Here is a 26,627-nt window from a genome sequence, read left to right as displayed (position 1 = left end):
AATCAATGTCATTCCCCTGTCCAATAGGTGTGAGATCTCACAATCCATCCCGTTCGAGGCCTATCATCCTCACTGGCACACCACCTAATGTCTGGCTTTGATACCATTTGTAACAACTCAACCCCACCGCTAATAGATATTGTCATCTTTGAGATTTCTCTTTCAGGATTCCCGTTTTTAAAACTCGACTGCTAAGGAGAGGTTTCCACACCCTTATAAAAGAATATTTCGTTTCTCTCTCCAACCGATGTGAGATCTCACAATCCACCCCCTTCGGGATCAGCGTTCTCACTGGAATTCGTTTTCCTATCAAATCCATGTCATTTCCCTCTCTAGTCGATGTGAGATCTCACATAACAACTCGTGAAAAATTGACTTATTTGTAATGATTATATTCATAGACATAACTTATCTTATAATGTATAATAGTTAACAAATACGAAGAGATTTACGAAGAGATTTACCAGGGTTAACGAATAAAAATTAATTAACCACTTAAAATCTGTATGTCATAAATTTAGTTATTTTTTTAAATGATCAAATTAATATATTATTTTAAATATAAAAGAGAATAATATATTTATTATATTTAACCATTAAATAAAAAAATATATATTTAAAGTTTGGATGAGATTTTGGTTGAATTTTCTTTTAATGTTCAAATTAATATATATTATATTATATTAGATATATTCACTATAAAATGAGAAAATTATTTTTAATTTGACGGATTTAAATTAATATTTAGTGTATTATATATTTAAATATAAAATAAAAGAATATATTTATTGCTTTTAACACATTAAAATTAAATAATTAATATATACTATATATATTAAATAAAAATATATATTTAAAGTTTTAATAAAATTTAAATTGGTTAAATATATATTGAGATATTTTATAATGTTTAAATATGATTTAAATATAAAAATATATTATTTTAGATTTGAAAAAAAAAATCATTTTATAAATAGAATTATTGGGTTGAGTCAAATGATCATTTAGCACATCCCCTACCCGATAGTTATATGCAGTAAGCCGTTGTTGCCTTTTGCTTTCAAAAACTCTCTGCCCCCGTTTTCTAAAACTTTCTTCTTGAATCGAGGCCAAAGGCTCGAGCATACGTCGCTTGGCCGTAGGCGACGCTGCCCCCGTTTTCTAAAACTTTCTTCTTGAATCGAGGCTAAAGGCTCGAGCATACGTCGCTTGGCCGTAGGCGACGCAAGAACAAATAGGTTTAACTCACTTGTTGTTGGGAAGTGAGTGCTACACAATCGCAAGTCAGTTCAGAAATTTGAGAAAGAATTTTCCAAAATAGATCTGGTTGGATTCTCCAAAAACTTTTAGTTTATATTTCCTTCAATGTAAGTTTGCTTTTAATTAATTCTAAATAAATTTAAAATGAGAAACTTACAAAGCCCGATCGAGATTTAGTTTTGATACGAAAAAGACGGGATGTAGATAACAATCTAGTCATAAAATGTTACGTATAGTAATAGTTATATAACATGAGTCGACGCCATAAAGAGTGTTTGATATAGTCAAACATGGTAGGATAATACATTTAATTTTCGTTATAGATTGATTAAAAACCGTGTGAACAAAGATCTTGAGATTCAAAATATCTCCTAATACCTTGGAGACATAGATCCAAAATTTTTATATCTTTTATTAACTACGAGATATAGATGTTCGTTCATACAACCTTATTTTTGTTAGATGAACACGACTCTCCACAATGGTACGATATTGTTCACTTTGAGCATAAACTCTCGTGCTTTTGCTTTGGGCATCCCCAAAAGGAACTTTCACTACCCCTTGAACAAAGTATGTCTTCCCTTAATCGAGGCTCGACTCTTTTTTTTTACTTTTGGAGTCTTCGAACAAAGTACACCCTTTGTTCGATACTTTAGTCACTTTTTGACTATGCCTTCGAAGCTCACAATACTTTACTAGACATTTGAGGATTTGTCAATCTATTGGCATGACTAAGTTTAGGACATGACTCTAATACCATGTTAGATGAATACGACTCTCCACAATGGTATGATATTGTTCACTTTGAGCATAAGCTCTCATGATTTTGCTTTCGGCTTCCCTAAAAAGCCTCACACCAATGGGAGATAGTATTCCTCAATTATAAACTCATGATCATTCCCTAAATTAGCCGGTGTCGGACTTTCATCCAACAACTTTTAGTTCATTTTTCTAATGAACACAGAATCAAAATAATGGGATTGCTGCCCTAGGGTATCAAATAAAGATTGATAACTGATTCATGAGCAAAATAACTACGACAAGAAACCTAAAAAGGTCACGGGCCCTTAATTGATCATAACGATATCGGATATCGTGGAAATGCTGCACGGACCCATATATATATATAAAAAGAAAGAAAATCACCTTAGTATTAAACCAGATCAAGCCCGGGGAGCCTTAAACCATCAAATGTAAATCATCAGAACACCCAAAGAAACAAGCATCAGTTCTCCAGCTAACTCTAACAGTAATGAAAATAATCTGTCAAGTCTTTTAGCCTCATGTCAATAAATTAGCCAAACATTACATATACAGAGCGATCCTTTCAACATAATTAAGTTACCTCTGGTTATATTTACACAGCAGTTTTAAGATTTTGCAGAAAAGTATGGAACACTTCTAGAAGCTAAAAAAGGGTGTGCTTACTTAATATAGCTCTCTACCAACTCAGAGGATTCTTCGACTGTTGAACTTTAGCATTGTATGAAGATTCTATCTCCTCCTGCAAGAAACAAGAATCATGGCTGAGAGCTCTATCTCACGAAAGATACAACATTCGTGCATTTAAAGCGTGTTTGAGCGTTAAAAGAAGAGGGTAAAAGGTGTCGCAGACCCGACATTTGAGCTACAAAAGTCTATATCATTCAAACATGTAAAGCATGGAATGCAAAAGGAAGAGGTTACAATATCTTGTAAGCCAACCTCAGTGCCTCCCTGTACTTTTGCCATATAGCAGTAGAAAAAATCCCTAATAGAAGATGGCTATATCCATAACGTTCAACTTAGACAAATTCCAATCGGACATAAATAACAAGCTCAAGACGGTTAAAATGCTGCCTATAACTAATTAATAATGTGGCTGCTTCAGATTGTTTGGGGTTTTCATGGTGTGTAATAGGGACTTTGGTATTAGGAACCACGACTCTCCACAATTGTATGATATTGTCCATTTTGAGCATAAACTCTCCTGACTTTACTTTTGGAGCATTTTGAGCATAAACTCTCGTGACTTTACTTTTGGTTTCTCCAAAATGCCTCAAACCAAAAGAGAGAGTAGTCCTTACTTATAAACCCATGGTCATCCCCTTAAATAGCCAATGTGAAACTCCGTCCTAACAACCCTCAACATTGGGCTCTTTCATGGAGGAGATCTTGATGAACTCTCCATTTCAGCATGAAGGGAAAAGACTTGTGGTAGGGGCTCATTTTGCTATTTTGTGGGGGATGCGTCGCAAAAGAGGAATGACGAGTTTTAGAGGGGTTGAGAGGTATTGGAAGGAAGTGGGGGTTTCCAAGTCTTTATTGGCGTCCGTTAGTTGAATTTTTTTGTAACCATTGGCTTGATCGTTCTTTTGGATTGGAATCCGTGTTAAAATATCATCACTAGCCCAATAGGTCAAGCCCAATAATTATATGAGCTTATTCTATATTTATTATTAGAAAAATGAATTAAGTATTTTAGAATAAAGATACCTAGAAAAAATTTAGACATTTTAGGACTAGATTATCTAGCCTCTACTATAAATACCCGTCTACCCTCCTGCCCAAGTTTTCACCCCAACAAGTCTCAGGCAATCTAAACTAGATGTAAGTATCCCTCTACCCTACCTAAGTTTTCATCCAAACAAGTCCCGAGCAGTCTCAATTAGAGCAAAGTACCCCTTTACCCTACCTAGGCTTTCATCCCAACAAGTCTCAGGCAATCTCAACTAGAGTAAAGTACCCCTCTACCCTACCTAAGTTTTCATCCAAACAAGTCCCGAGCAGTCTCAATTAGAGCAAAGTACCCCTTTACCCTACCTAGGTTTTCATCCCAACAAGTCCTAGACAGTCTTAGAGGGAAGTACCCCTTTACCCTACCTAGGTTTTCATCCCAACAAGTCCTAGACAGTCTCAGTGGGAATAGTATTCTACAGAGTGTCTTGTTATATTTTCTCGATTGGTGTTAATAAAGAGTGCAAGTGTTTTCCACAAAGAGTTGTGTTCAACCGTCCGTTCTTGTAGTTGAGGATCCTTTTGTGAGCTAGATTTTTTTGTATGCCCTCATATATTCTTTATTTTTCTCAAAGTAAGCTCAATTTTGTACTGAAAAAATAAAAGTAATGTGGTTATTCCAGACGATGATGCAAGAAAATATGAACGTAGTTCTACCATAAGTAGCCTAGCTTCAACCTTTAACCTTTTCTTTTTACAAAGGAACAAATTTTGCATTGATGTTTGAAAAGATACAAACCACCAAACCTTCTAAAAGAGACTATCAAGGTACGCCACCACGAATAAACTACACATTCTACAGAATAAAACCACAAGAAAGCAAGCAAACAAACTATAAAGCTGTATAATTAGTAGCCTAGTTCTTCTAATAGACTAATAATTACCCTGCACAATTTAGAGCCTACAAGAATGATGATCTAAAATTTGGAAGGTCAGATATTCACTCCATATATTAAGAAAGAACTACCTTGCATGATTTCAGTAATGGCTGTAAGAATGCCGATCTGAAAAACCTAATCGATTCCCCAAGTGAGGTTCTATCCCAGTCTGTCATATAGCAAAAAGATTTATAACAGCATTAGTTAATCTCTAATATTAAGTTATCCTACCGCAGCTACCCAAACAAATAAAGTAGGAGCTTCTCGAATCTATAGTGAAGGTTGCATATAACGTACCAGTCTCACTATCTACTTCCATGTCTGCTGCATTAAGTTCTTCTAGGAGCTGCAATCATTATTATAATTCAAGTCATTGATCAGAAGCCAAATTATCATCAAGCATAATTATACAATTGCTGTATATCACGGTTGATCTATACACATATTTATCGTCTTTCTTCAGCTATAATGCATAAAGCTGGTACAGCTATATATGTGGTAAATATTTATAGCTTATTCAATGGTTCTACTAAAACTATGAAAATGGTCCATTTATAGTGGTAAATATTTATAGCTTATTCAATGGTTCTACTAAAACTATGAAAATGGTCCATTTTTTACTATAAATAAGCTGGTAAAGTCATACATGCTGACAGTTATATATGGTAGATGGTTATATAGCTATATAAAGTAAACTGAACTATATATATATACTCCTTAGGCCCTGCTTTGAAAATGTAGTTTCTGCCTTTGTATTTTCTTTTACTGTACATACCTAAAGTCATCAAATATAAACTTTATTCTCCCTTATTGTACCTACATACTAAAGTCATCGATATAAACTTTTAGCCAATATTACTCCTTGCATTTTCTCTTTCTTATTCTTTGTGTTCATTTAGAACGATTCCTGTTCTTTGTGTTTATCTAGATCGAGTGTGTGCGTTGTTATGTGATCCTAACACTAACCACGAAAAATTTCCAGGTACTAAATTGAAAATTAAACATTTTCCTCGCTGCAAATCAGTTGGCAAAGACATAATATTATGTACGTAATATCCCTTTATTTCTTGTTGTCTTACCTGGGCAACAGTTGGCACGGTAGTAGGATCAAACTCATCACAGCGTTCAGGGTCGATCGGGACACAGATACGACCTGGAATAAAAAGGTACAGGAAGATTCAATAATATGTAAACACATTTTCGCTCCACAAAAGTGAAAACATTGCCTTCATACTACCCAAATTACTTGCAGGATTCCAAATCAAGTGCATTTTGATGGTTATTTTTCAAAATATTTTTCCATAAGAACGTTAAAGAATTTAATTTTAGATTGAGACCACATTGAGATTTCGGCAAGTCAAAACTCGTCTAATATTAGCATTTAGTTCCAACACTGACCTGTTTTGGGATGAACACAGAATGGTGCTTTTAGCAGATGGTTCATGTGTTTAGTAACCTGAAGAATAAAGAACTTGCCTCATCAAGGGAGTAAACTAAAATCAGCTTTAACAAGTAAATTTGAAATTTTGGTTGCAATCCCTATGCACGCCAATTAAAGATTCAAAATGTAACGAATCAAATAGCTAGAATAGATTGGCCTAATTCCAGTAAATGGAGAAAAAAATCTAGTTAAGATAAAGTCATGTAAGAAACGTACCTCCAAGTCAAGCCTAGGGTAGGTAAAAGAGAAAACGATCTCTTCAACATGCCGACGCATTCCTTGTGACTGAACAAAGGAAAATGTCACAGTTATTGTCTAAATGTAGCACAATTGAACTTTACACTTCCTAAACTCAACATAGAAGACTCAAAAAGAAAAGAAAATAAAATGTAGCACCAAGACACATCTAGCCGCATTACTGGAAAGAAAGAAAGAAAGGGGAAAAGGGAGATAGATGCTTGAGAAAAGGCAACTAAAAATAAAGATCACAGTTACTTGGATTGCACATGATAAATCTTGAAATATATACGTTTGTATCAGTCTAAATAATATAAAATAAATAAATAAATAAATAAATAAATAAATAATCAAACTTGAATTGAAAAAACTGAAAGAATAGAGAAGAGCCAAAGGCTTGCAACACGAGCCAACAAAAAACGGACTTACAAAAGAGGCAAACCAAAAGGAGCCAGAAAAGAGATCCATTCCAAAAAAGAGAAAAAAAGAAAGAAAACCTAATAAATAATTACAGAAGTCTTTAGACTCAATCACCCAGACCAAGACATTAAATGAAGCTAAGGACAAACCTCCTCTAGAGATCTTATCATGTCCAAAAATATTCTATTATTCATTTGAATCCAGATGCCCCATAAAACTGCAAAAAACCAGCCTGACGAAGAACACTATCATTGTAACAGTCCACGCTCACCGTTAACAGATATTGTCCTCTTTGGACTTTCCCTTTTGGGCTTCCCTTAAAGGTTTTTAAAACGCGTCTGCTAGAGAGAGGTTTCCACGAGGGTACCAAGGGCATATTAGTCATTGGCTAATAAGTTCATTACCAAGAAGAGATTCTGAATGAAGTGGGAGGGAGTGAAAGCAAGCCACCGTTTATATGTTTGGGGTTATACTTGCTCCAAAAGGAGGTATACAAGTTCTTCGAGTTACCTGAGATATTTTATTGCATTTATCGTTCTGCAATTTAAAATACAATTTCTATTCCAACTCAACGGTGCCTATCGTATTAAAATACTACTTATATTCTCTTAAATGTTGTCCTTCAGTAGAAAAAGGCTTGAGAGGTCTATCAAGTCTGGTACAAGGATGACTGTCCATGGAGGTGAAGTGTTTCATGCCATTTGCAAAGAAAATTTTCATGGAAACTTTGGAGTTAGAGAAACAAACTCTTTTTTAATCTTTGGTAGAGAACAGGGCAGATGGGTTTGTTGATTGGACAAAGGTTTTAATAGGGGGCCCTTTACCAGAAGAAAGATGAGAGTGATCGACCATAAATGTGAGACCTACGGCAGAAAGCTGTTTTGACAAATAGGCTGGATTTCTGGGGAAGGGTAGAGGATATCAGTTAAAGCTTTTAAGAACTTAGGCATATGAGGACAAAATGTTAGGAATAACGACTCTCCACAACGGTATGATATTGTCCACTTTGAGTATAAGCTCTCATGGCTTTGCTTTTGGTTTCCTCAAAAGGCCTCGTAAGAATGGAGATGTATTCCTTACTTATAAACCCATTATCCTTCCCTAAATTAGCCAACGTGGGACTCCCTCCTAACAATCCTCAACACAAAAGGTATAAGAATTTATCATTGGAGGACGAAAGGTAAGAGGGTGAACTGACTTCAGAGGGGGAAGGGGGCTTTTGACTGTTGAGTGAAGTCCTTAGAACATAAAGTATCTCTTGCTCGTTCAAGTCCTTTAGAAAATAGTAGCTCCTTTTTCTTCCTCAAGCTCAAAATCTATGTTTGCTTCCCTAAGGAAATTACCATGTCTAATGGCTATCCCTCCCCTGATTGGTAAATAAATCACTTCTACTCTATTTTTGGTACTAATTGCACTTGAAAAATATTGTTCCAAACTGCAGCATTACAACACAAAGTACTCGTCATTGAACCGTTCCAAGTTGTAATTTCTTGCAAGTATGAGAAAGATGTTGATTCTACCTTATGTTTCCCTGATTGCAACATATTTTTTAGTTGCTCCCATCTTACTAAATTAACATCATTTTTAGAAGATCGCCTATTATCTTGCCACCTTCCACGAAGCTCTGAGGTAATGGCTGCAAGAAACTCTATTAGTATCTAACGTATAGATTATCATACTGACAGTACTTAACTGAGACAAATACATAAATCACTTACATTCATCATGAATCATATCTAATATTTTCTCATATCTCTCCTCAGTTGAGAAAATCTTTTGACTACAAAGCAATTTTGATTCAAAGCTATCCTTGAGAACTTCGATGTATGATCTCCTGGAAAAAAAATACATAAGTTAGCTGAGAAAAAAAAAAGAGAACGAATCATCACATCTTAACATTAAGAACCACGTACGCGAGAAATGGATGAAGAACCGGACCCGTTAGAGAAATTTTCTTGCGACTATTTTCATTACCCTGCACATCAACCAACCATATTCAACTCCATAGCACAAGACACTAAAATTCACCAATATTTTATAACAACATAGTATAACCTGATATAAATGGAAATAGTCAGCAATGGCAGCTCGCTGTTCATTAGACAACCTGCAGGAGTGATGGTGGAAATTTTAGACCTTTACAAAGAATATATTTGACTGTAAATTCAACAATTTCATTACTAGCTTTACCTTCTTGCTTTGCCATCACAGACCCAACAATGAACACCACGTCGACCACTAAATACCCACAGAATGTGGTTAAATCCGAAGTCATCTGCAACACAAATTTCAAGTGTATCGGTGGGACTGAATAGGAAACCATGCGCTATCTAATCATAGGGCTGCAATTGGAAACTTAATTCTCAGATGCATTGGACAATGTCACAGTGCCATGTTTTTCAAAATCTCTTCGAAAAAATTGTTGTGAGGCTCAATGTATGGACATATTTAAATAATGATAAGCATTGCAAATATAACTGGCTGCAGGAGACAAAGTAGTAATACAGAACAGAACTGACAGTAAGCCAGTAATTAATAATCTGAATTTTTTAGAATGCACAACACCTTTTACACATTCTACTTCCTCCTTCTCTTCTAGCCAAATGTGTTGAAGTAAGAATTTAGAAATAAGCTAAAAAGAAGTAAGTACACTAAAGAGCTCAATATGGAACATCTCATTCTCAATAAAAGTGAAAAAAGAAATAGGCTTAGGCATCGGGTCAGGGAGGGGAAACTACCAAGAAGGTAAGTGATTTCTCTAAAGCGAGCTAACATTCATTGACATGCAACCTGTAACGACCCAAACCCACCGCTAGCAGATATTGTCCTCTTTGGACTTTCCCTTTTGGGCTTCCTCTCAAGGTTTTAAAAACACGTCTGCAAGGGAGAGGTTTCCAAACACTTATAAAGAATGCATCGTTCTCCTCCCCAACCGAAGTGGGATCTCACAATCCATCCCCCTTCGAGGCCCAGCGTCCTCGCTGGCACTCTTTCCCTTCTCCAATCGATGTGGGACCCCCAATTCACCCCCATTCGAGTCCCAGCGTCCTTGCTGGCACACCGCCTCATGTCCATCCCCTTTGACGCTCAGCCTCCTCGCTGACACATCACCCGGTATCTGGCTTTGATACCATTTATAACAGCCCAAGCCCACCGCTAACAGATATTATCCTCTTTGGGCTTCCCCTCAAGGTTTTTAAAACGTATCTAGTAGGGAGAGGTTTCCATACCCTTATAAAAAATGTTTCGTTCTCCTCCCCAACCGATGTGGAATCTCACACAACCTTCCCTATGCTCATTCCTTTTCAAATTAAGAGTTGTGAGAATGCATGCAATCATACCTTGAACGACTTTTTAGATACAGATGACGAGTTTCTTACCTCGGAGAGTAGTATCAATCACTTTGATCGCAGCAGTCATTAAAGGCCAGCAATCCAAGCAAACATCAGCTCCAGAACAACAATATCTAACATCATCATAATCGGTCATATCCTGCATATGGAGGAATTTCCACGATTAGTTTATCAACGAAAAGGATTTCATAATTAAATTAGAATACCGAGCATATTAACAAACAATCTGCTTACAATATCAAAAACTAGCTCTCTCTCCACTGGAGTAAATACATTAGCACCAGCATATGCGTGTCTCTTTGCAGGCTGAAGCAGAATAGTTGAAATGTGTGAGACACAGATGAATATTACAAAAAGGAAAAAGGCTCATTCAAATAAATAATACACAAAAACAAGTATCCAAAATGTTTGAAGCCTTCACTTCTTGAAACAAATCTGATTACTTAATACCAAATTATGAAAAAAAGAGCAACAGGGAAGAATTTTGCTTACATCCACGCTGTATACAGGCCCAATATCAATTTTAAATGGACATTTTTCCTTGGTCGAACTTTCCATTTCAGATAAACTGTTGAAGGATTGAAACCGTAGATAAATATCATTATCCAAAGTGAATGAAAATTCTCTCCGGCCAATATAGGAATGATCACTGCCCGGATGCTTGCCATCTACAACCACATTAAGCAGGAAATTTGCATATTCAATATTAATTAGGTTCTTTTGACGGGATAACATTTTGTTTCTGATTCCAAGAATCAAGGGCTTACCATTTCCATAAGACATCCATTTGAAAAAATCAGCAAAAGGAAAAAGCTTGCCTACAACAATTACATTTCATATCCTTTCAGTAGCAGAAAAACATAGAACAGAAATTTCTAAAAAAAAAAATCGAAAAAGGTATAAATGGTGCACCGTAGTAAATTTTGAGATAATTCGCATCGAAAACATTTGAAACAATGTTCTTCGGCTTCTGTTCATTCCCGTCAATTACCATATCGCTTCCGCCATTCTCAGCCGCTTCGTGAACCATTTCCGCCACAGCACTCTGTATACTACTGCACAATTGAAGCGGCGAAGGAAAAATTTAACGAAAAACAAAACAAAAACCTAATAGGATAATGAATCGCAGTGGAAACAGATTATGAAGTTCGATCGGAAGATTGGAGCACTGGGATTCGACGCCGCAGACACAAATATAATTAGGAACAGAAATGGCGGGAGTCTACTGACAGATTGGGGCAAGATAGGAAGTTTAGGCGGGAAGTTGCCCCTTCCTCTTGGTTCGGCCGGTTCGGTCTGTTTGAACCGATGGTAATGAAAATATGTGCCATGTATAAAATAAAAAATTAGGATAAAGGTAATAAAAAAATTCGTAAAAATTTCGTTCGATTATAAACTTATTTTAATTGGATTGGGTCGTGATAAAAATTTGTTCATAAGTTTCCTTCAAACTAAATTGTGTCGAACGAAATCAACCTAAATTTATTGCTAATTTAAAAAAAAAATATATATATATATATATATATATATATATATATATATATATATATATATATATATATGTATATGTATATGTATGTATGTATAGAGATATCACATCAGTTAGAGTGAAGAAAGAAACATACTTGTGAAAACCTCTCCCTACTAGACCCGTTTTAAAAATTTTGATGGTAAGCTCAAAAGGGAAAGTCCAAATAGGACAATATTTGCTAGCGGTGAGTTTAGGCTGTTACAAATGGTATCAAAGTTAGATACGGGGCGATGTGCTAGTGAAAAGACTAAGCCCTAAAGGGAGTGGATACGAGGTGGTGTGCCAGCAAGAACATTAGGCCCCGAAGGAAGGTGGATTTGGGGAGCCCAAAGAGGACAATATTTGCTAGCGGGGAAAGCCCAAAGAGGACAATATTTGCTAGCGTTGAGTTTAGGCTGTTACAAATGGTATCAAAGTTAGACACGGGGCGATGTGCCAGTGAAAAGACTAAACTCCGAAGGGAATGGACACGAAGCGGGATGCCAATAAAAAAACTAAGCCCCGAAGGGAGTGGACATGAGGCGGTGTGCGATATTAGGCCCCGAAAGGTGAATTTGGAGGTCCCAATTAGAAAAAGGAAACGAGTGCCTTAAAAAATATAAAGGTGAGAGAGGCACACTTAATTAACCTCTCTAGCCAACCTCAGATTTCACAATAAGAAATCTTGTCAAGAATGGGATTTGAACCCATGCCCTTTCGGACTAGTACCTGAAACTAGCGCCTTAGACCAACTCGGCCATCTTGACTATTTACTCATCTTTTTGTAAGTGTGTCAAGTGTTGGCAAGTGTTTAAACGAAATCTTAAATCGATAGAAATCGAGGTGTGCAAGTGTTTCAGATGTGTTCAAACGATCTAAAATTTCCTCCATAAGATCTGGTAGTAGAACTTTCTCCATAAAATCTTCATAGCTATGACTCGAACAAATGACCCAGACTTGTAGGAGACACTTGAAAGAAAATTCTCTATGAATCTGAGAAGCAAAAGTCGAGAGATTTCTCCAAGAAAGTACTTGGCTTAACTCAATAGTCATACAAATTTCCCAATGTATATGTATTTAAATGGTACGTGTTTAATTTTGTTTTTGTAACAGCTCAAGATATTGTCTGCTTTTACTCATTATATATCGTCGTCAGCCTCACAATTTTAAAACGCGTATACTAGGAAGAAGTTTCTACACCCTTATAAGGAATGTACTTTGTTCCCCTTTTCAACCGACGTGGGATCTTATAGTCCACCCCCTTGGGGGCTAACGTCCTTGCTAGAACACCACCCGGTGTCTAGCTCTAATACCATCTGTAACAGCTCAAGCCCACCGCTAATAGATATTACCCGCTTTGGCCCATTACATATCGCCGTCAGCCTCACAGTTAGCCACCACTAGCATATACTGTCTACTTTAGCCTGTTACACGTAAGTCCAAGCCTAATGTTAACATATATTACTCGTTTTGGCCTATTACATATCGTCATCAGCCTCATGTTAACAAATATTTGCCCGCTTTTGTTTGTTACTTATCAACGTTAGCCTCATGCTAGAAGATATTGTCCGCTTTGACCCATTACGTATCGTCGTCAGCCCCACGTTAGCAACTATTGTCCACTTTAACCTGTTGCATATCCCCGTCAGTCTCACACTACCAGATATTGTCTGCTTTGACCCGTTACGTATCGCCATCAGCCTCATGCTAGAAGATATTGTCCGCTTTGACCCGTTACATATTGCCCTCAGCCTCATGCTAGAAGATATTGTCCGCTTTGACCCGTTACATATCGTCCTCAGCCTCACGCTCGCACATATTGTCTATTTTGACCTGTTACATATGGCTATCAGCCTCACGTTTGCAGATATTGTCCATTTTAGTCCGTTACAGGTGAGCTCAAGCCCATTGCTAACAGATATTTCCCGCTTTGGCCTGTTACATATCAATGTCAGTTTCATGCTAGCAGATATTGTTCGCTTTTATCCGTTACATATTGCCATCAGCCTCATGTTAACAAATATTATTCATTCTGACCTGTTACGTATCGTCGTCAGCCTCACGCAAGCATATATTGCCCAATTTTGCTTGTTACATATCATCGTCAGTCTCACGCTAGGATATATTGTCCGCTTTAACTCGTTACGTATTATCATCAGCCTGCTTTGACTTGTTATGTATTGTATTGTCAGTCTCACGCTAGGATATATTGTCTACTTTAACTCATTACGTATTATCATCGGCCCGCTTTGACTTGTTATGAATTGTATTGCCATCAAGCATCACTAGTAGATATTGTCTATTTTCGCTCGTTACATATCGCCGTCAGGCTTACGCTAGCAAATATTGCCCGCTTTAACTCGTTACGTATTATTATCAGCCTCACACTAGTAGATATTGTCCGTTTTGACCTGTTACATATCGTCGTCAGCCTAGGATATGTTGTTCGCTTTAACCCGTTACCTACCGCCCGCTTTGACCTGTTATGAATTGTATTGCCATCAAGCATCACTAGTAGATATTGTCTATTTTCGCTCGTTACATATCGCCGTCAGGCTTACGCTAGTAAATATTGTCCGCTTTAACTTGTTACGTATTATCATCAGCCTCACACTAGTAGATATTGTCCGTTTTGACCTGTTACGTATCGTCGTCAGCTTAGGATATGTTGTCCACTTTAACTCGTTACGGGTTATCATTAGAGCATTACACTAGTAGATATTGTCTGCTTTGACCCATTACCATCATCCAGATAGTATCTTACACTAGCTTATCCTAAAGCATTACACTAGTAGATATTGTCCGCTTTGATCCATTACTATCATCCGGATAATATCTTACACTAGCTTATCCTAGCCAAATATTATCGTTACACGTTAATCGCCGTCAACCTCATCCTAGCAGAGATATTGTCCTCACCCTGTCCGCTCGCTTTGATCTGTTATGTATTGTATTGCCATCAACAAGCATCACTAGCAGATATTTTGTTTAATGCTTGCTCGTTACTTATCGCCGTCAGGCTTAAGTTTGCTTGTTGCATATCATCGTCAGTCACTAGCAGATATTTTGTCTAATGCTCGCTCGTTACTTATCGCTGTCAGGTTTAAGTTTGCTTGTTGCATATCATCGTCAGTCATATTGTGCCCAATTGCCCAATTTTGTTTGCTTGTTACATATCATCGTCAGGCTTAAGTTTGCTTGTTACATATCATCGTCAGGCTTAAGTTTGCTTGTTACATATCATCGTCAGGCTTAAGTTTGCTTGTTACATATCATCGTCAGGCTTAAGTTTGCTTGTTACATATCATCGTACTTATCGCCGTCAGGCTTAAGTTTGCTTGTTGCATATCATCGTCAGTCACTAGCAGATATTTTGTCTAATGCTCGCTCGTTACTTATCGCCGTCAGGCTTAAGTTTGCTTGTTGTATATCATCGTCAGTCATATTGTGCCCAATTGCCCAATTTTGTTTGCTTGTTACATATCATCGTTTGCTTGTTACATATCATCGTTTGCTTGTTACATATCATCGTCAGTCATATTGTGCCAAGTTGCCCAATGTTGCTTGCTTGTTACATATCATTGTCAGTCATATTGCTCTTCACTCTAGCAAATATTGTCAGGCTTTGATCTCTTCCACATCACCTCATGTTTATACCTCCAACCCATGTTGGATTTCACAATATAAAAAAAATCTTGTCAAGAATGGGATTTGAACCCATGCCCTTTCGGACCAGTACCTGAAACTGGCGCCTTAGACCAACTCGGCCATCTTGACTAATGCTAAAGTGGAGATATTGCTCGCCTTGACCCATTACATATCATGCCTCACGATTTTTAAATGTTGTTCGTTGTTACATATCATCGCCTCATGTTTATACCTCTCCAACCCATGTGGGATTTCACAATATAAAATATATTGTCAAGAATGGGATTTGAACCCATGCCCTTTTGGATTAGTGCCTGAAACTAGCGCCTTAGACCAACTCGGCCATCTTGACTAACGCTAAAGCAGAGATATTGCTTGCTTTGACCCATTACGTATCGCCGTTAGCCTCACACTAGCAGATATTGTCCACTTTGATCCGTTACGCATCATCTCACGCTAGCTATTGTCATTTATTCTGGCCCTGTTACATATCGTCGTCAGCCTCATGGTTTTTAAATGTTGTTCGTTTTACCCTGTTACATATCACCATCAGCCTCATGTTTATACCTCTCCAACCAATGTGCAGCCTCATGTTTATACCTAAAATTGGCGCCTTAGATCAACTCAATCATCTCGACTATTTGTTTACTTTTTTTTTTGTAACATCTCAAATCCATCACTAGCAGATATTGTCCACTTTGGCCTATACGTATCGCTGTCAGTCCTACGATTTTAAAACGTCTCTTGGTCATATCTGGGAGCTGAGGAGGTTTATTGGATTCCTAAGCCAGCTAGGTGGCTTAACTCGAGCTTTTGACTCCATGTTATTCTACTCTGACCCCTCGAGGCATCCTGACCTAAGTACCAACCTAACTCTAACACCCTAGATCAATGTAGATAAGCACGCTTCATGGGGAGAACACACAGTCAAACATCTGGAGCTAACTCATACTGTATCATGCACAATACAAGCAAACATGTTCAACGGAAGATAACATCCATCAATCACTCGAGAGCACAGATCGCGATAGCTCATCCTCTTTTCTAAAAAAAATAGAGTGGTGTAGCAAAAGCAAGGTGGACCCATAACCCATAGGTCCTTGCTCTAATACGAAAATGCTTCCAATTCTAATTACTTTTATTGTGAGATCACACATCGATTGGAGAAGGAATGAGATATGGGATCTCACAACCATCCCTTTGGGTCCCAGTGTCCTCATTGGCGAGTCCACCCCCTTCGGGGCCCAGCATCCTTACTGGCACACCACCTCATGTCCACACCCCGAAGTCCTTACGTCTTTACTGGCACACCACCTCGTGTCCATGTTCTCCTTCTCCTCCTCTCCTCAACAGATATGGGATCTCACAACCATCCCCTTTGGCTCCCAGCGTTCTTACTAGCATACCACCTCATGTCCACCCCCCTTCGGGGCTCAGCCTCCTTGTTGGCACATCGCTCAATATCTGCTCTGATACCATTTGTAACCGTCCAAACCCACTACTAGCAAATATTGTTGTTTTTGGGCTTTCCCTTTCGAGCTTCCTCTCAAGGTTTTTAAATGCATATGCTATGTAGAGGTTTTCACACCCTTATAAACAATGTTTCGTTCTCCTCCCCAACCCATATGAGATCTCACAAATTATATCTCAAAATGGATAAAATAATGTCTAGCGGTATAAAGTTGGTTATCAAAATACCTTTTGTGAATACGTGCTTGATGGTCGTCGATTCTTACGCTAGTAACATGCCTCTATCGAACGTTACAATCAATTCATAGTGTCGCCGACATGCTCATATAAAAAAACCACCCTTTCGTTTTCCCTCTTTCTCTCTGTCACTCACTCTTTTCTCATGCACGAGCGTTTCTAGAGGGTGGCTGAAGATGGTTCACGAGTTGTGGGTGTCAGGAGAGCGTGTATGACAAACTTTTTGAATGACCGACTGCTTGTAGTGATCACATCCATGAATACAATTTGTTCTATATTAATGTAACGTTAGTGGAATGGTTTTGAATTAATAAATTAAAAAAAATATTAATTTTAATTAATTAAATTCGTGTCAAAGCTTATAACATAAGATTTCTTGAGCTAGGAACATTAAACGACCAATAATGTAAAAATAAAAAAATAATAAAAATTGAAATGTTCAAGCTTATTATATAAATAAAATAAATATATTTTTTAATATAAAATATATTAAAATATATTATTTAAATTTGGTAAAGATCCGGTACGACGCATTGGATTAAGTCAAAAATGCATCTCTTCCACAAACTAATAATTGTTTTTTTTTTTTAATATAAAAAATACTTCCAATCTCAATTTGATTTATTTCTAATTAATTTCTAAATCTCTTAAATAATTATTTACTTCCACTATGGGAAAATTATTATTTTATATATCAAAATCACAATTTAAAATTTTTAATTTCCCGTGTAACAACCCAGGTCCAGATTTCATATCAGAAATCGAAATTTGGATTCGACATCTGATGGTTCCGACATTTCCCTACATTCCTTACGAGATGGTCACGTTACGCCCAACATAAAATTGTTATATATTAAAACCATAATCCGTTTCTTTTAATTCCCCCGTGTAACAACCCATGTCCAGATTTCAGATCAAAACTCGAAATTCGGATTCGGCATCTGATGGCTCTAGCATTCCCCTGCATTTCTTACGACATGGTCACGTTACGCCCAACATAAAATTGTGATATATCAAAACCATAATCCAAATTTTTTACTTTCCCGTGCAACAACCCATGTCCAGATTTCATATCAAAATTCGAAATATGATGGTTCCGGCATTCCCCTGTATTATTTACGAGATGGTCACGTTACGCCCTACATAATATTGTTATACATCAAAACCATAATCCAATTTTTTTAATTTTCCGTGTAAAAACCCATGTCTAGATTTCAGATCAAAATTCGAAATTCGGATTCGACATCTAATGGTTCCGGTATTTCCCTGCATTCCTTACGACATATCACGTTAAGCCCAAAATAAAATTTTTATATATCAAAACCATAATCTATTTCTTTTAGATCCCCCGTGTAACAACCCATGTCTAGATTTCATATCAAAATTTGAAATTCAGATTCGACATCTAATGATTCCGACATTTCCCAGCATTCCTTACGAAATGGTCACGTTACGCCCAACATAAAATTGTTATACATCAAAACCATAACCCAAATTTTTTACTTTCCCGTGCAACAACCCATGTCTAGAATTCATATCAAAATTCGAAATATGATGATTCCGGCATTCCCCTGTATTATTTACGAGATGGTCACGTTACACCCAGCATAAAATTGTTAAACATCAAAACCATAACCGAAATTCTTTACTTTCTCGTGTAACAACCCATGCCCATGATCCAGAATTCGAAATTCGAACTCGACATCTGATGACTTCGTCATTCTCCTACATTCCTTACGACATGGTCACATTACACCCAACATAAAATTGTTATAATATCTTTTAATATGTCGTGTAACAACCTATGCCGAGGATCCAAATCAGAATTCAAAATTCGAACTCGACATCTGATGGCTCTAACATTTCCCTCTATTTCTTACGACATGGTCACGTTACACCCAACATAGAATTGTTTCAAATAAAACACGTTTAACCTTGTTGTTCTGATAATGAAGCCACTGAAAAGGACGGTAACAACAACTTAAAGGTATATTCAGTAACTTTCAATCATTTTAAACTCATCTCGATCGTGCTTCAAATATAACATCAGTTCATCTATATATCTCTATTTTATTCGGGGTCAGATTAATTATTAAATATTTTATAGCATAATGACCTTTACAATTGGATCAAGTTGGCATGAATCCATATAAATTAAATTTTTATATAAAAATCTCACCCACCACAAAATATAATCATTAATTAATTAAAAATTTATTATTATTTAATTAAAAATTTATTATGAATAAATTGAACATCAATAACAATTAAAATATTATATTTAGACATTTGGTAAATTTAAAGATAAAAAAAAAAAAAATATATATATATATATATATATATATATATATATATATATATATATGCATGTGAAATAATCACTTTAGTGGGTCACATTCTCATGGGTTGGTTGAGCCAATTTTTGTCTTTTTCTTTCTTTTTTCCTATCTACAATTTTTTTTATATTGTAATTAAAAAAAAATTATTTTATTACTTGCTTATTCTATTCAAACGTATGTTCATTTTTTTTATATGAATTATCGGTGTTGGATGAAAGTCAGACATCGGCTAATTTAGGGAATGATCATAGGTTTATAAGTGAGGATTATTATCTCCATTGGAATGAGACTTATCTCAAAGCAAAGTCATGAGAGCTGATGATCAGAGTGGACAATATCATACCATTGTGGAGAGTCGTGTTCATCTAACATAAGAGTGTTCGTGGGTTGGGTTGGATTGAGTCGTGGTTGACACATCTTAGACTGGGTGTTGATTATTTTGGGTGAATTCGTTATTTATTAAAAATGGGTTGAGTTGAAAAATTTATAACCTGAACATGTTAGTCTAAATAATGTCCAAACCCGACCTAACCCAACTTAACCCACTAACTCTGTACATGGGCGGGTTGGGTTGGGTTGAGAGATTTTTTTGACCGAACCCAAAAGTTCGGGTTAGTTGGATTGGCAACCCAACCCAACCCGAAACTTTTCACAACCTAACCCAACCCAACCCAACCCTCTATTTTCGGGTTGGGTTGTCAATTTTTTTTCAAAAGTATTATTTCTCCACAATTCATAATTATTCGAACACAATATTAGATAAAATATATTAAAAATTCACGAGCAAACACAAATCAATCTATAATTATTCAAAAAAAAAAAAAAAAAAAATCAATAAAAACACAACGAACATATTAACATAATTCAACATTGTCATAAAACTAAAAACTAAACGCAACTAAATACCAACAATTTTTTAGAATTGGTAAAGTAAAATAAAAATACATAAAATTAAATAAACAATAAAAATAATTAATTTAAAAATATTGTACATAACAAAAATAAAAAATATATAAAAATATTTTTATTATGACCTTAGAACTATTACAAAATAAAAATATATATAAATTATGATAATAACGTTACACTAAATAGAAAATAAATATTATTAGAATTTAAAATATGCTTTAAAATTATATATATATAATAATTTATGACTTAAATTAAAATTTAAAATATTTATTAAAGTTTATAATTAAATTTTAATTCAAGAACATAAACTAACCGTTGTAATCCACTAGTCATCTTGAAAGGTTCCCCACTTAGATCTCTCTTGGTATTTGTGCTTTAATTTTTTTTTAAATTAAAAATAAAATAATAAACTTTTAAATTTTTATTTTAAAATTATTTTTATTTCCCTATATTCCAAATAAAATTATAAAGTTTTAAATTTTATTTTTAAATTATTTTTATTTCCCTATATTCCTTAGGGAATATTAACGTTGAGCATTATAACGTTGGAAAAATCCCTCTTTATAAAACATCCTCTCTCCAACAATAATTACTCAATTAGCCATGGAAGCTCCTAACCCATGGCTCTTACCCTTCCTCCTCCTCCTCGCCGCCGCATTCTCCGATCAACTTCCGCCGTCCTCCGCCCAATTCCCCTTCCCGGAAACCACCTCCACCGCAGTTCCCGACCCAACTAAATTCTTCTCCCCCTCCCTCCTCTCCTCCCCACTTCCAACGAACTCCTTCTTCCAAAACTTCGTCCTCAACAATGGCGACCTGCCGGAATACATTCATCCATATCTCATCAGAGCCGCCAATTCGTCCCTCTCTGTTTCATACCCATCTCGTACTTCCAATTCCTCGATCACCCAGTTGCCGTTTTCCCCCGATCTTACCATTTCCTCTGTTTCTAACAAAACCCATTTCGTCTCGTCGTTCAGTGACCTCGCCGTTGATTTAGACATCGGGGATTTCAGATTTCATCTCGTTCGTGGAAGCCCTTACTTGACTTTCTCTGTTTTGAAAAACTCCTCTGTTTCGATCTCCACCGGCGGCTATGGCGTTGGTTCTGTTGATTCTTATGATGATTCCACTAAACATATCATCCGGTTGAGCAATGGTCGGGAATGGGTAGTTTATTCCACGGCGGCGATTTATTTAATGAAAGGTAAGAGTTCTGAGATTGTTGCTTCCGGTGGATTTTCCGGCGTGATTCGGGTTGCTGTGTTGCCAAATTCCGCGGCGGAAACAGAGCAAACTCTGGATCGGTACAGTGGGTGTTACCCTGTTTCTGGGTATGCGAAATTGTCGGGAAATTTTGGGTTTTCGTATAAATGGCAGAAGAAAGGAAGCGGCGGTCTTCTCATGTTAGCTCATCCGTTACACCGCCGTGTCTTGTCGGAAAATTTAACTGTTCTTCAGAATTTTAAATACGGCAGTATCGACGGCGACCTTGTCGGCGTCGTCGGAGATTCATGGGATTTGTACTTCGCTCCGATTCCGATCACTTGGCATTCAATTAACGGAATCGAGAGAAAATTCTTCCCGGAGATCGTTGCTGCTCTGAAACACGACGTCGGAACTTTAAACGTTACAGAGCTTTCGTCAACGGCAGCGTCGTATTTCTACGGGAAGTTGCTAGCCAGAGCTGCGAGATTGGCATTGATCGCCGAGGAGGTGGATTACGCCGGCGGTGTCATTCCGGCGGTGGTGAAATTCCTTAAAACAGGGGTCCAGCCATGGCTGGACGGGAAATTTGGGAGAAATGGGTTTTTATATGACCGGAAATGGGCCGGATTGGTGACGAAGAACGGCGCTACAAGCAAAACAGAGGATTTCGGATTCGGAATCTACAACGATCACCATTTTCATTTGGGTTATTTTGTGTATTCAATCGCCGTTCTTGCAAAACTCGACCGGAATTGGGGGAGTCAATACAAAGCTCCGGCGTATGCTTTGGTGTATGATTACATGAATTACAGATCCAAAAACACCCAATTTTCAATTCCGTTCAGAAACTTCGATTTCTGGAAGCTCCACTCCTGGGCCGCCGGATTGACAGAATTCCCCGACGGCCGGAATCAAGAGAGTACAAGCGAGGCCATCAACGCGTATTACGCAGCAGCGTTGATGGGTTTAGCATACGGCGATGAATCCCTCACTGCCGTGGGATCAGCACTGACGGCGGCGGAGATTGCAGCGGCACAGACATGGTGGCATGTGAACAGGGGAGGAAGAAGCTCGATCTACGACGAGGGATTTACAGAGGAAAACAGAGTGGTGGGGATTTTGTGGAGTGGAGCAAGGGAGAGTCGGCTGTGGTTTGCCACGGCGGAGTGGAGGGAATGTAGAGTCGGGATTCAGGTGCTGCCGGTGGTGCCGGTGACGGAGAGGGTGTTTGCCGATGAGGGGTTTGTGAAGGAGGTTGTGGAATGGGTGTCGCCGGCGTTGGAACGGGAGGACGCCGGAGAGGGGTGGAAGGGGTTTGTGTATGCATTGGAAGGGATCTATGATAAGGAGAACGCTGTCGGGAAGGTGAAGAAGCTGAAGAAACATGATGATGGGAATTCTTTGAGTAATCTTTTGTGGTGGATGTACAGTCGGCCGGAGAGACAAGGTTGAAGACAATGGCTCCGGACATGTCGGAGTTTTATTCGATAATTTCCCACGTGTTTCACGTGTGTCCATTTCAAAATATATATTTAATTTATCAATTATTAATTACTTTGTTTCTATTACTCGAAAATAAAAAATCAATCAATTCAACACATGCTTCATTTTTTATTTCTCCAATGGGACGGGACGAGTCCTCAGCTAATTTAGGGAGTGATCATGAGTTTATAATTAAGGAATACTCTCTCCGTTGGTTTGAGGCCTTTCGGGAAGTCCAAAACAAAGTTATATGAGAGCTTATGTTCAGAGTGGACAATATTATACCATTGTCGAACAATTGAGTTGGGTCCCAACCCGACATAGGAAACCCTAATTTCAATAATTAAAGAAAAAAAAGAAAATTGAGTTGAAAAATTTGCCACTCGAACAATTGAGTTGGGTCCCTGTTAGACGAACACGACTCTCCACAATGGTATGATATTGTCCACTTTGAGCATAAGCTCTCATGGCTTTGCTTTGGGCTTCCCCAAAAGGCCTCATACCAATGGAGTTAGCATTCCTCACTTATAAACCCATGATCATTCCCTAAATTAGTCGATGTGGGACTTCCATCATCCAACACCTCCCCTCGAACAAAGTGCGCCTCCCCTTAATAGGCTCGACTCCTTTGGAGTCTTAGTCATTTTTGACTGCCTTCGAGGAGGGGCTTGGCTCCTTTTTCTTTAGGAGTTCTTTGTTCGATATTTGAGGATTTGAGGATTGGCACGACTAAGTTTAGGGCATGGCTCTGATACCATGTTAGACGAACACGACTCTCCACAATGGTATGATATTGTCCACTTTGAGCATAAGCTCTCATGGCTTTGCTTTGGGCTTCCCCAAAAGGCCTCATACCAATGGAGTTAGCATTCCTCACTTATAAACCCATGATCATTCCCTAAATTAGTCGATGTGGGACTTCCATCATCCAACAGTCCCAACCCGACTTAGTGACCCCTAATTTCAATAATTAAAAATATGGAACATAACTGATTTGAAAAATTTACGAACAGAACAATTGAGTTGGATCCCAACCCGACTTAGGAACTCCTAGATTGGTCCTTCTCAAGTCACTAACTCCTAGTATCAATATCTCAGAGCTAACGATGTGATACCGAGAATGGAACCTCTTAGTACGAGTCAAGGGGAATACATGTTATTTCCCCAGCCTAGCTATGTTGTCTAGTAGACAATAAGGTCGCCTAGGGCATCCACCACAAAACTGTTACTGTGTATGTCCGTGCCTTCAAAACAATTTGTGAGCAACTTCATGCCATTAGCAGACTCGTCGAGGACATTGATAAAGTGCACTGGTTCCTTCGTGGACTCGGCACCGATTTTTCAACTTTTTCTACTGCTCAAATGACTCTCACCCCTCTTCACTGTTTTGCAGATTTAGTCTCTAAACTGAAAGTCAAGTCTTCTGAACGCCAACCCTTCAAAATCATCTTCCAATTGAGTTGTCGACGAGTCATTAATTAAAAAAATAAAAAAATTGAGCTGAAAAATTTATCTCCCGAACAATTGAGTTGGGTCCTACCAACCCGACACACACCATCGCCTAAAATTTAAATATAGATTGCATAGGATAGGAAGAGGAGTGAAGGAAGTGAAAATGCAGCCGTTCAGTGTTTCGTCGGAGATTTCCACCTCCCAACTTCCATGGAAGCACCGCCTTACTCTCCGATTCGCCGCCCTACTCTTCAACGCTTCTATCCGATCAGATCTCACCGTTAATCGCCGGCTTCTCAATTTCCTCGACCCCAAAATCCCTCCCAATCCCAATTCAATCCACGCCGTTTCCTCTTCCGATCTCACAATCGACGCCTCTCGTGATCTCTTCCTCCGAATCTTCACCCCCACCGACGCCGCCATCAACGCCGCCGCCGTCGCCGCCACGGACTCACTCCTGCCGCCGGTAATTTTCTACTTTCACGGCGGCGGTTTCGCCTTCGGTTCTGCCGCCGCCACGTCAATGGACATGGCCGCCCGCCGTTTCAGTAAGGAACTCGGAGCTGTCATAATCTCCGTGAATTACCGTCTCGCTCCTCAGTTCCGATTCCCCTGCCAATACGACGACGGATTTGACGCCGTGAAATTCATCGACGAAATGGACGACGACGATCCATTGTTGGGTAAGGCAGATCTGAGCCGTTGCTTTATTTTGGGGGAAAGCGCCGGGGGGAATCTAGGGCACCACGTGGCAGTGAGAGCGAGCGAGTACGCTTTCAAGAGAGTGAAAGTAATTGGGTTTATAGCGTCGCAGCCGTTTTTCGGCGGAGAGGAGAGAACAGAGTCGGAGATTCGGCTCTGTAATCAGCCTCCGTTAACTCTGAAACTTGCGGATTGGTTCTGGAAGGCGTTTTTGCCGGCGGGGGAAGACCGGGATCACGCGGCGGCGAATGTGAATGGACCGAACGGAAGGGATGTCTCCGGGCTGAGGAATTTTCCGGCGACGATTATTTTGGCCGGAGGATTGGATTTACTGATAGATCGGCAGAGGAGGTACTACGAGGAGCTGAAGAGAATGGGAAAGGAGGTGAAATTGGTGGTGTTTACGAACGGCGTCCATGGATTCTTTAGCTTTGAGGATCTGCCGGAATATTCTCTAATGATTAAGGAGATGAGGGATTTCATTGCAATGTTTCACCGGAATATTCTTTAATCTCTATTTCAATGTTTAATCGTTTTTCTTTTCAAACCCCTAATATGTACTTTCCAATTAATGCACCAATCAAACTATATTCGATCTTCGGTGATGTGGTTGCTTGCTCCATTGTGAAGGTATCACATGTTGGTCACCACTCGGTTTTTTCCTTTTGTGAGAAGTTTCGCCTGACCTTTTCTTCGTTGAGCATCAATAGGTTGGACATGTTCTCGGCCAACATCAGTGCGGGATCTTGATCTTGCGTGAGTGTGAGGTTTACCTCTTCATCTCGCTTCTTCTTGCGGCACTCTACCGCATAGTATTGATATTTTCCACAAGAATAATACTTGATCATAATCTTGTTCTTTCAGCGGTTGGCATTGTCATGGGTTTGTGAGGTATTGTTACGGCATCCTCTGTCACCATGTCTACGGCCATGTTCGCGACTCTGTTTTCTTGTTATGGCGGCCATGTCCCCTCGTACTTGAAAAAAAAAGAGTCAAGTTGCATCATTCTTTTTCGTCCATGTGAGCCACTTCTCATGTGTGAGTAAGAGGTGTTTTCCCCCCTTTGTCTTCATAGCCACGAAGTCTCTCCTCATGGACCTTAAAACAACCAACGACCTCTGCAACTGACATGTTCTTGAGGTCGTTGAACTGCTCGATGGAGGTAACAATTTGCATGAATCTTGGGAGAACGGCTCGAAGGAACTTCTTGACGAAGAAGATCTTCTCCACCATGTCGCCTAATGAACGGATGCCACTGACGATCGTCTTAAACTTCATGGCAAAGTCATCTATTGACTCACTGTCCTTCATGCGGATAGCCTCGAACTCACTCTTCAAGATCTGCACCTTTGCTTCCTTGACACCCACATGCATTGATTGCAACGTCTCCCACGCTGCCATTGTCGAGTCCTTCTCTCCCAACATAAGAAGAACGTCCTCTGGGACTGTTTGGTAGATGGCGACAAGAGCCATCCTACCCTTACGCTCCTCAACTTCGTCCCACATGCCCTATTCCTGTAAGTTAACACACATCTTTATCGACCATGTTGCTAGTTACTCTTCGTGAGTAACGGGTACAGG

At 38.4% G+C, this 26,627-nt stretch overlaps 3 protein-coding genes and 3 non-coding genes across 6 annotated transcripts; 2 read left to right on the top strand and 4 right to left on the bottom strand.

Annotated features, from left to right (window-relative positions):
* Window positions 1-2,477: 2,477 nt before the first annotated feature.
* POLA3 (DNA primase POLA3) lies at window positions 2,478-11,310 on the bottom strand. Its single transcript, XM_087124442.1, has 16 exons — window positions 10,998-11,310; window positions 10,853-10,903; window positions 10,578-10,753; window positions 10,320-10,391; window positions 10,113-10,224; window positions 8,923-9,007; window positions 8,788-8,839; window positions 8,646-8,707; window positions 8,451-8,566; window positions 8,253-8,368; window positions 6,292-6,360; window positions 6,033-6,090; window positions 5,714-5,787; window positions 4,932-4,980; window positions 4,724-4,803; window positions 2,478-2,764 (listed from the first exon to the last, which is right to left on the bottom strand). The coding sequence occupies exons 1-16, from the start codon at window positions 11,113-11,115 to the stop codon at window positions 2,702-2,704; spliced, it is 1,353 nt and encodes a 450-aa protein (XP_086980568.1). The 5' UTR covers window positions 11,116-11,310; the 3' UTR covers window positions 2,478-2,701.
* A 971-nt stretch (window positions 11,311-12,281) lies between these two features.
* TRNAL-CAG (transfer RNA leucine (anticodon CAG)) lies at window positions 12,282-12,362 on the bottom strand. The gene has a single exon. It is a non-coding gene; the product is annotated as a tRNA-Leu (tRNA).
* A 2,929-nt stretch (window positions 12,363-15,291) lies between these two features.
* Window positions 15,292-15,372, bottom strand: TRNAL-CAG (transfer RNA leucine (anticodon CAG)). Its single transcript has one exon. It is a non-coding gene; the product is annotated as a tRNA-Leu (tRNA).
* A 142-nt stretch (window positions 15,373-15,514) lies between these two features.
* Window positions 15,515-15,595, bottom strand: TRNAL-CAG (transfer RNA leucine (anticodon CAG)). The gene has a single exon. It is a non-coding gene; the product is annotated as a tRNA-Leu (tRNA).
* A 5,186-nt stretch (window positions 15,596-20,781) lies between these two features.
* Window positions 20,782-22,964, top strand: LOC111796490 (glucan endo-1,3-beta-D-glucosidase). Its single transcript, XM_023679128.2, has one exon. The coding sequence runs from the start codon at window positions 20,805-20,807 to the stop codon at window positions 22,860-22,862; it is 2,058 nt and encodes a 685-aa protein (XP_023534896.2). The 5' UTR covers window positions 20,782-20,804; the 3' UTR covers window positions 22,863-22,964.
* A 1,446-nt stretch (window positions 22,965-24,410) lies between these two features.
* Window positions 24,411-25,651, top strand: LOC111797486 (putative carboxylesterase 18). Its single transcript, XM_023680494.2, has one exon. It carries the CDS (start codon window positions 24,508-24,510, stop codon window positions 25,555-25,557), a length of 1,050 nt encoding a protein of 349 aa, XP_023536262.2. The 5' UTR covers window positions 24,411-24,507; the 3' UTR covers window positions 25,558-25,651.
* Window positions 25,652-26,627: the final 976 nt, after the last annotated feature.

The sequence above is a fragment of the Cucurbita pepo genome, chromosome 6, assembly GCF_057944985.1.
Source record: "Cucurbita pepo subsp. pepo isolate OVF chromosome 6, ASM5794498v1, whole genome shotgun sequence".
Taxonomy (NCBI): Eukaryota; Viridiplantae; Streptophyta; class Magnoliopsida; order Cucurbitales; family Cucurbitaceae; genus Cucurbita; species Cucurbita pepo.
The sequence above is the reverse complement of the archived record's forward strand: the minus strand, read 5'-3'. Positions and strand labels throughout refer to the sequence as shown.